Source organism: Cryptomeria japonica, chromosome 11 (genome assembly GCF_030272615.1).
Source record: "Cryptomeria japonica chromosome 11, Sugi_1.0, whole genome shotgun sequence".
Lineage (NCBI taxonomy): Eukaryota > Viridiplantae > Streptophyta > Pinopsida > Cupressales > Cupressaceae > Cryptomeria > Cryptomeria japonica.
In genome coordinates, this window is record NC_081415.1 from 162,668,527 (window position 1) to 162,679,158 (window position 10,632).

The window sequence follows — 10,632 nt, forward strand, 5'->3', positions numbered from 1 at the left end:
AATTTTTTGATATCATTTGCATAACTCCTTCCCTTGAAAGATGTTCTAATTACCCCTATGATGAGGATGGTCATTGTGATGGCCTTTTGTCTTCTTGCCCTCCAACTCTGCCTATTGTAGTTTTTTCTATTTTGCATTGTGGTTTCCATTATGTCCACCCTACTTTCCTGCATTGATTACATACTGATTCGTGTCAAGTGCACGATAGCCTATGCCATGCACGCAACAACAGTTGCAGAATGACCCGCCTTGTGCATATGTTAGCCCATTTTCTCTTAGTGTGCTCCATCTACCATTTGTACGTCAACTCTAGTTTTGCATCATTTTTACCCTTTTTTTTTTGGTCATCCAAATTCAAACTCAAATTACCAAAAAACTAATGTATCTTATTTACCCAACTTGTGGGGTCATAACTCATAGCTCAATGATAAATTATTAAATAATTTATAATCATTTAAAAAATTCATTATCTTTTTTATCCATAATTAATTAAATCTTTGTATTTAATTAGTTTTACATTTTTTTAATCCTAGTATAAATTAAATAATTTTATTATTTAATCAATTTATCTCTTTTAATTAAATAAATTTTTGTATTTAATTAGTTTTACATTTTTTTTATCCTAGTCTAAATTAAATAATTTTATTATTTAATCAATTTATCTCTTTTAATTAAATAAATTTTAAAATTTATTTAATTAGTTAATGCTTCCCTTGAAAATTAAATAGATTCATTAATTTCCCACCTCAAATAATTCTATTTATTTCCTCTATGCATTTTACACCTTTTCTTATCCTTCCACACCATCAATCCATGTGCATTATAAGTCCTACTATCTCTCAATTTTTTTCATATGTAGGTCTTCCCATTTAATCTTCACCATTGATCAAATGCAATGAGAGACATACAAATAAGGCCTTCACTCATTCATTTCCCCCCTAGCACTTTTGAGTACCCACATTATAGTTAAATTATCACTTTCATAAACATTATCATTATCAAAAACTAGCAATATCACTATCAAGCATCCATTATCAAACATCAAACATCAAACCTTCGTACTATCAATGATGATATCAAAGTTATGCTACAAAATCTGAAAGTGAATCTACATCAAGCATTCAAGCAAATCTCAAGTAACAATAGAGTCTTTTAAGATCTTTGTGTTGGTATTATTGAGCCTATCATTTGTTTATGAATAGATAATTGTATAGATTGTTAGTTTGGATCTTGCATTGCATTGTTTCTATCTTTTTCAATTCATATTTTCATGAATGAGTGAACGATTAAAAAATATTTATAACAAGTGTCACGTAATGGCGAGTACTTGCCTTTATAGTATTGTAATACAAATATTTGGTGTACTTCTTAATAATTATAATTTTAAATTATTATTATTTTAATTATATTTTTGTAATATTTTTTTTTTGATAAGTCACAACCGAAGCAGGTGGTATTTTTTAGCTTTTTCCCTGGAGCTAAGAACCAGTTGAGTAGACTTGAACCCAAGACCTCCCATGTAGGACGCTCATAGCTAACCATTGCATTGTGGGGCCATCCACTATATTTTTGTAATATTAACTATAACTCTCACTTTAATAAAATAATATTAATAATTATACTATAATATAAACGGTGGCCTATTAATGGGCTTCTGCAGATTGATCTTAGATTCCAAGGGGAAGAAAGGTGTTGATTGGATGAAACCAAATGTAGGATGGGTGAAAGTCAACTTTGACATGATGTTGAGAGGGAATACAAGCCCTTCAGGTGCAAGCTTTGTGGCAAGAGATTGGAACATAAATATTTTGGCAATTGGAGCTAAAAGATTGAAGGAAGGTACAAACAATGAAGACGAAATGAAAGCAACTTTATTAGCAGTCATGAATGACCAAGAAATTATCAGTATCACAATTACATTTGGAGGTGATTCTCTAATCGTTACCAATGTTATTATGAGGAGCAAAATTCCAACATGGAAATTAAATAAATATGTTAAAATTATAAGAGAACTTTTAATAACATTTAAGGATTTTAAAATTACTCACGTGTTGAGAAGTGGAAATATGGTGGCATACTGGCATACAAGTTATTGAAGTGGGCGGTGTCATTAATGGAGGAGCAAACACAATTTTATTGGGAGAATCTCCAAGAGATCCAACTTGATTGATTATGATGGGTTGTACATTGCCAACTGCAACAACCATAAGCCCGTTAAGAGGCATGGCTAGGTTCAATCTAGCAATGACTGTCTCTCCATTACAATTGGATGAGATCGGAAGGTTGGGTGAAAATAAAATTTGATGGAGCCTCTAAAGGTAATCTTGGACCATAAGGGGCAGGGCTCATAGTTCGGGATTGGAAGGGAAAAGTGGTAGCTCTAGATGCTCAAAAACTTGAAAAAGGCACAAATAATGTTGCAGAGGAAACACCGACAATGCTAGTAGTTAAAGTTGGCAAGAGATTAGTTGTCAAGAAATTACATCTACAGGGAGACTCATTGATAATCATACAAGCTCTAATGAAGGGAAGTATAGAGGCATGACATTTGCAAAATTTGATTGCTAATGTTATTGAGGAGCTTAAATTTTTTGAATAAGCTCAAACTAGCCATTTTAGGAGAATAGGTAATATGGAGGCAAATATATTATCGAAATGGGCTCTGTCATTTAATGAGGTTGAAGTTTTAAGACTTGAAGATTTTAGGAAGAAGTTTTTTGATGATGAATAGGATGACAGGAGGATAATGATTACATTGCACGAAGGAGTGCACAAATAGCAGAGAAGTAAAGGCTAGAGATGATAGGTATTTGAGGCTGGGAGTAGTTTTATTGATGGAAGTCAAGTGATTACTTATTACATTGAAGTGGCTGTCTTCTTAGGTTAGTGTCCTCTTCGAGAAGATAACCGAGTGACAGGGGCTCTTTGCAAGGAAGGAGCAAAAGAGAGTGGTGCGAGGTGGTGAAGCAGTGTGGAAGGAAGCTATGGAGACCAACTTCACTTTGCGATCCAAGAAGCAACTTTGCCCATTCTATGGTGATATAACCATAAAAAAACTCCAGGGTTTTTTCAAATTCTTGGACGAGCTATTGCCACAATGTGTGGCAATTATTTTGGGGAATGCTTTCAACTTGGTAAAGCACAGATACAAGACGCGAATGGACATCTATTCGTTGATTATGGAGTGGGGTTTGGAAGTTGGGGAGAGTACAAGTACGGTGAGGAGGGTGATGGAGATGATAATATATGAAGATTTCTTGGTAGGAATGGACTCTTTCCTGGAGTGGGAAATGCCGAGTGTAGGTTTTGACATGTAGGAAGGCTTGGCAGATGGTGTTCATGGTCACAAAGCAGGTGTAATACCATTTTTACGGTGGGCAGAGGGGCTATGTCAGTTTCACTGTCGAGAGGAGGCGAGGCGGGGATGAGAGGCTTTAAAATTGCTGGTTGAATCAAAGAACTGGAGGCTGTGATCGAAATTGTAAAGGCAGAAGCGGATGGTGGCGGGAGGAGAGTCTTGCGCACAAGGAAATGAAAGGAAACAAAGATGCACAAGCCAGCTGAAGCATGAGGCCCGCGACAGAGGCGAAGTTAGTGAGTTGGCATTTTGTAGTTATTGGGGTTTTTTTTGTTTGTTGTGGATTTCCTATGTCTTGTTTGCTATTTAAAATTAGCAGGATAGTGATTGGAGGGGGTAGTTTCTTTTTTGGGAACTGTAGATGCCAATGTTCATCTGAAAACTTTTTGTAATGGCATGTTTTAAACGAGGGTTTTGGTTTTATGGCTATTTAGATAACTCCGATGGAAGACAATCTCATTTTGTAAAGCAATTTTTGAATATCAATAAAATACTATTATTATCGAGAAAAAAAAGCTATTAATAATTATAAAATTATATAATATAAACAATAAAGTGGAAATAAAAAAATAGAATGATTAAAAAATATTTAAATTTATGATTAAATGTTATAAAATTATATTGTATATATTAAAATGATTAAAAAAAATTACTATTTTCAAAATGTAATATTAAAATGTATTTTTTTTATTACTATTTTTAAAATGTATTAATAAAAAAATAGAATGATTTAAAAAATTTTATTCAAAATTATAATTATAAAAGATACATACTTGTTTTTTTTCAATACAAATATTTGTTGTGTAATGAATAATTTAAGTGTTTGTTTAAATTTTTATTTTATTTTATTAAAATAGTGTGAATCTAATTCTTATACAATAGCTAATTGATATATATATATCACTTTATTTACAACATTATTGATTAAAAATAAAAAAAGTTATTTAAAATAGAAATTTATTTTTCAAATATAAAGAAATAAAAAAAAAATCTATAAAATCTATTATTTCTATAAATTTGTTACTATAATTATTACTATAACACCAAACTTTTTCATCCAATCACATTGTAGATTAATGATTTTGAGTTTAAAAATATAAATCTTAACCTTATAAAAATAATACTAAATGCAATAATATTAACACCATAAATAAAAAAATAAAAAAAACACTCAAAACTTACACAAAATTATACTATCTACCGATCAAAACAGTATCCCCACAATAAATATAAGACTAAATTGAAAATTAAAACCCTTATATTCCCACAAACCATCGTACGAAATATAGACATATCGTGTTTTTAATTTCTAATGGTAAATGGCAAAGGCGTGTAAATTTCACCCTAACGCATATAAAACGCTTCTCGGTATTTATTTATTTTACTTTAGAATAATGAAGGTCAAAGGCTCAGACTGACAATTGTTCTTCTAACTTCCCTTCCGACTCATATGTTGTTCTGCCAGCAATATAAATGGCACGTATGATTCAGAAGACATTTGATTTTCATGACTGTTTGATAGAATTTCGACTGTTTTCTGAACTTAGGGTGCGTTGATAGATTTAATTGGGGTTGGTGCCGACACAATTCGGGTTTAGTGTGTTCACCTCAAATTGAATTGTAAATTTGAAGTTTGGATGAATGTGCCTCCTTATACCGATCTGAATGCAGATTAGATTTTTGAGATCAGCTCTTCAAGTTCATTTAATTATGTTTAACTCACTTTATATTCAGGGGATTTCACCTAATAGCATGAGGAATCTGTGAGGATAAACTATAAACCATGGAAGCCGACAGCAAGGAAGTTTACCCTACCCAATTGGATCTACTGGTGAACAGAATGAATTGCACAAATACTGATGACAGTTCCATAACTGAAATGAAGAGCTCTGAGTTCACTGTCGATAATGATGGCTTTTACGATCCTGTAAGTGCACTTCTTGTCTTCTTTTATGAGTTCATGATGAGATACAAATGCTTTTTAATTCTCTCTTTTGCTGAACTAGCACAATTTTAATATCTGAGATCTTTCTTTAAGGTTAACTATATATTTTGAGATAGATTAAGCTGCATGAATTTTTGAACTGGGTTTGCATTTTTGGTGGATCAGGGCGATGATTTGGCAGAGCTTCACTGGCTTGCGAGCTTTTTAGAGGAACCTTCACTAGGAAATGCACCAAAACCACCGGTTTATCCTTGTTTTGGAGCACAAACTAAGGATATACATGGTGCAGAACAAATTTCTGATGAGTTTAGGAACTCAAGTAGTATTTCAGCATTGGAAAGCAGCTCTTGTTCTGGAAATATACCTAATCGTATTCCTGATGTGACTGCTTCAGGAAAGGTAAGAAGTATCACGTTAAGAGTCCCGTGTAGCAATTGGCATTCCAGGAGTTCTTCCCTTGCTAAATCTAATCCGGACTCGGAGATTTGTTCAAACGCTTCTGTCTCTGCTAATGCTGCTGTCTCCAATTCTTCAGATTTCTTGAGTTCTGAGCAAGCAAAATCCAAATGCTCAAACAGACTTTGTGAGACAGATCAGGGAATTGAAGCAAAATGGGAGGATGCGACAAAGGTCATCAAATGCATGAACTGTGACACACAGAAAACCGCTTACTGGAAAGATGGACCAAAGAGACACTGTATTTCTTGCCTTACAAAGCATAATATGTCTGTAGGCCATCTAAATCACTTCGTCTCTGAGAAAAAAGAATGGCATTTTTCAAACAAGATTTTCAAGAGACGGCAGGGGATCAAAAAGAAGGAACAAGGTAAGCTACGGGTCATAAAATGCATGCACTGTGGCACCCATAAAACTCCACAGTGGAGAGCTGGACCAATGGGTCCTAAGACACTATGCAATGCCTGCGGCGTGAGATATAGGTATGGAGGACTTGTACCAGAATATAGACCTTCTGCAAGTCCTACATTTTCGGTTGATAAGCACTCCAACTCCCATAAGAAGATCTTGGAAATGATCGGTCAAAAGGAATTTACATCACAAGCCTCCGAGGCAAAAAAAACATGTTCTGGTTCTGAAGTACAAGCTTCCTACATGAAACCATCACAAGAAGTATTGGAAAACTGTCCAAACTCTTCCCTCCTTGCTAATACTGCAGTATGTAGTGGTTCAGATTACTTTGTTTCCAAGCAGACAAAATCTGATTCCTTAAAAGAAATCCCAAAGTCGAAGCAGGGGATTATTAGAAAGGGGCAAGCTGCAACGAATGCCAGGAAATGTGTTGACTGTGGCAACCAGAAAACCCCACATCGTAGAGCTGGAACAATGGATTGTAAGACACCATGCAACACCAGTGATGTTAATTCTGGAAGAAATTCGCCAGAGTACAGACCTGTTGCAAGTCCTATATTTTCGGTTGATAAACACTCTTACTCCCACAAGTCGGTCTTGGAAAGGAAGGCGCAAAAGGAATTTGTCTATCAGGAAAAACAAACACATATTGCTTCCGAATTACAAGATTCATGTGCTGAACCACCACAAAATGGATTGGAGAATCAACCAAAATCTTTTCTCTCTGCTGATGGTTCAGTCTGTAGTGGTTCTGATCACTTTGTTTCTAAGCAAGTGAACTCTGATCCCCTAAAAAAGATTCAAAAGACAAACCAGGGGATCATTAGAAAGGTGCAGAAGGCAATTAAGGCCAGGAAATGCATGCACTGCAGCATTAAAAGAACCCCACAATGGAGAGATGGACCAATGGGTCCTAAGACATTATGCAATGCCTGTGGAGTGAGATACAGGTCTGGAAAACTTCTACCAGAATACAGACCTGCTGCCAGTCCTACATTCTCAGCGACTAAACACTCAAACTCCCACAAAAAGGTCTTGGAAATGAGGAGTCAAAAGGAATTAGCAGCCCACCCTTCATAGACCAAATCAACACATTTTGGTTTCCAAATACAGCCTTCTTATATGTAAACATCACAAAAAGCTGGCAATATTAATTATTGAGGAATTGAGACATTCAAAGCTCATCTCAGGCATGTAGCTTTTGACTAAGGATTCTTTTATTATTTGTAATTGGTTCTTAGTGCAGGAGGTTGCTCGGTGAAATCATTTTTGCAGACATTATTCTTTAACAAATACAATCGATATGTAAGGTCCAAAATTTTAGTTTCTTGCTGCCGAAACCTGTATTTTGTCTCGAGGGAAGTGGAATATAGACAAGGTTGTAGATTTATTGTATGCAATTACTAATATTTTCTGCCTCTGTGTTGGGTGTGGAATACTCTAGGAAAATAATCAATGCACTAAGTGTGGAGCAGACACAATGGTCTTGTAAAATTGAATTTAAAATCCATATCTTGATAGCATTGGGGATGTCCTCTGTAACAGTCTTCAGCCTTTCCCAAATGATGATTTTGAAGCTTCAGCCCTAGTGCTAGGTCTAAGGATTGTCTATGTGGAAAATACAAGGATGACATTGAGAGTGACTCAATAATTGTTATCATTAACCTGAAAAATAAGGGTTAAAGATCTGCTGGTTATACATGATACGTAGTCATATCAAAGACATCTATAATCTAAAATGGGTTATTTTCAGAGCTCAAAAATTCATCTAACTAGGATCTTGATATCTATTTAGTATTACTGAAAGGAAAGTACATGAAATCTAACGCAGAGCGGACTTCATTCCAAGAAATTTAGTAAAATACATAACATAGAAATCTGAATTGAAATTACATTTTATTCTTAGAGATACATACTATAATAATGTGGTCTTTGGCTTATTCACGTGTATCTAAATAACTTGCCATTCTAGAAGCTAACACTTCTACTTTCTCTACCCAATATAACTTATAGATCTGTCTCATTGGCTTCCCTTTATAGCTAGTTTCAGATTAAACATTGTCATTCTTCCCTAGCCATTACAAGTCGGCTTGTTTCCCTCTACTTCTTCTAATTGTCAACACAGTAAAAACTGTTTCATACAAACTTACACTCTAAGCAACAGAAAGGCCAACTTCACACTTAAATACATACATAACAAAATATGTATATAGTCCATATTACATTTATACAAAGAGTATCCAGAAACCCCCTAACAGTAAGGCAATCACTAGCTGTCCTCTGAAGACCATCTTGGATGAGGCCTTCCAGCTCGTATCTTCCAAATAGTAAGGAAATCACGAGACGCATCTGAAGGCCATCCTGGATGGGGCCTTCCAGAATTCGTGTGTTACATGTTACTGCCTGGTAAACAGACCACAAAACTAACAAGGAACTTCTCTTGCCCCATATCAAACTCAGACGATTACAAGCCAGATTTCAAAGCATTAGGAGGGGTTAGAGAGCCACTAGAAAACATATTTCATAAAGCTCAAGGTATTGCTACACTAATTAAGAAAAGTGGGGTAGCTATAATGAAGAGAAAGTTATGTATACATTCAACAAAAGTATTGTGTTTCTGGTTTGGCCATGCTAGGTCGTGTTGATGTGTGTTTTATGCACATAACAATACAGAATAAATTACCAAGATAATTTACCCTCTCTTGAACAAAATCACCTCAGATGCTAAGAATGAGATCAACTAAAATGTTTCCAAGGTTTCTACATGTCAGGTCTTGACGAGTGGGTAAGTTCAGTGGTTGATATGAATTGCTGTGTTTCACTTGGGGACTTACGCAAATGTTTGGATTATCATGAATGATGCAGAATAGGTGTGCTGACAACTTAAGATTTATCAATATGGCTCTGGATTTACTTCTTACTAAAAAAGGGAGAAAAAGAATACGGTTCAGGAAATCTATTCTAAGCCTAGGAATGTAGGAAATGATGAATGGATCTAGTGGAATCAAACCAAGCAAGGTCTCACAATCAGGTATTGACACAAGTTTAGTGCAATCATCTAAGGTATACTTAAAGATTTTCAGGCTATCACCATCAAATGTAGACACCATCCAAGTTGATGCTTGTCAACGGACGCGTAATAGTTGAAGTTATGCTTACTCAAATTTCAGTTGACCACACAAGGCGCGCTTACCAACGGCAAGAGGCTAGTGGTATGGATTAAGGATTCCACACAAATATACTCAACAAATCTTCCACTCAATCTAACATACATGAAAATAAATTCTAATCTAAATTCTAATCTAACTTGGAGGAATTGAGAACCATGAATGCAAATACAACACTTGAAGAGCAAAATCACCAACAATTGAACAATGATTAGGATTCAAATAGCTGCAGCATTTACCAACAATTCTACAAAAACTCTCCCTTACAAATGAGAGACAAGGAGGCATATATAGAGCCTCAAAAGAAATGAATGGCTCAGATTGATTCAAGATCAACGACCAAGATTACAAGATAACCCTAATTAGGGTTTGTACAACCACCAGTACATTGGCCAATAAGAAACGAGGATAGGTAAGATAAATAATATTTGATGTAGCGCCATGTGTCACCTATTCCCTCCTTGAATGAATGTTGACTTGGTACCCTTTGATTGAACGAGTGGTGACTAGGATGCCACCTCAGCTTGCCTTATACACTTAACCAATTTGCCTTGTACATTCTTCATCTTCACAATGTTTGGAATCCCTTATGATACTTTACATTCCATCCTTATGTTAAGGAATTCCATGAATTGTTCCCTCCTTATGTTTGGAAAATTTCCCAATCTTGGAATCTTGAAATATTTCCCTCCTTGATGCACTTTGATATTGAAATTCCTTGATGTAGTTCTAGATTTCTTGATGTAAAATCCTTTGTGTTCATTTCTTGAACTTGCTTTCCCTCATTTGTTCACCATCAAAGTGAAGTCTTCTTCATGATTGATCCAGTCCTCACCTTCGCCTTCTGGAATCTCTATCCGGAAATCCTCATTGCGTGCATCCTCCTTCACCTCAAGCCTTGATCATCGTACTTCCTTTCCTCGTAATAGTCCTGCAAAACAAACAAGCATTGAATCAAACACCCATGTGATAAACTTGATTTCAACCTTGGTGGGAAATCCATCCACATATGGACTGATCATTCCTCAAAACCATCCGCATTATCCTTGTCCATTCTTCACTTGGTGGAAATTTGATGCCTATCTGGACAACTTCCTTCCTTTGTAATTCCGCCCTGCAATGGAAATCCAACCCTCATCCAGACTCACTGTCCTTGAAAATCTTGTGTTGACTGGATCACCATTCCATGGAGTGGAAATCCGGACACCATCAGGACTTTGTTCGTGACATTTGTCCCAACATGTGATAGGTAGTCTTAGAAAATTGTAACACCAACTGTGGTAAATATGAAGGTT

At 35.4% G+C, this 10,632-nt stretch overlaps 1 protein-coding gene across 2 annotated transcripts; it reads left to right on the forward strand.

The window, feature by feature from the left end:
• Nucleotides 1-4,716: 4,716 nt before the first annotated feature.
• Nucleotides 4,717-9,866, forward strand: LOC131032493 (uncharacterized). Of its 2 annotated transcripts, none has more exons than XM_057963497.2 (3): nucleotides 4,717-4,950; nucleotides 5,093-5,285; nucleotides 5,469-9,866. In XM_057963497.2, the coding sequence occupies exons 2-3, from the start codon at nucleotides 5,142-5,144 to the stop codon at nucleotides 7,248-7,250; spliced, it is 1,926 nt and encodes a 641-aa protein (XP_057819480.2). In that variant the 5' UTR covers nucleotides 4,717-4,950; nucleotides 5,093-5,141; the 3' UTR covers nucleotides 7,251-9,866. The 2 variants fall into 2 exon arrangements, with proteins under 2 accessions (XP_057819480.2, XP_057819481.2); XM_057963498.2 differs by having other exon boundaries at nucleotides 4,717-4,906.
• The last annotated feature ends 766 nt before the right edge of the window (nucleotides 9,867-10,632 follow it).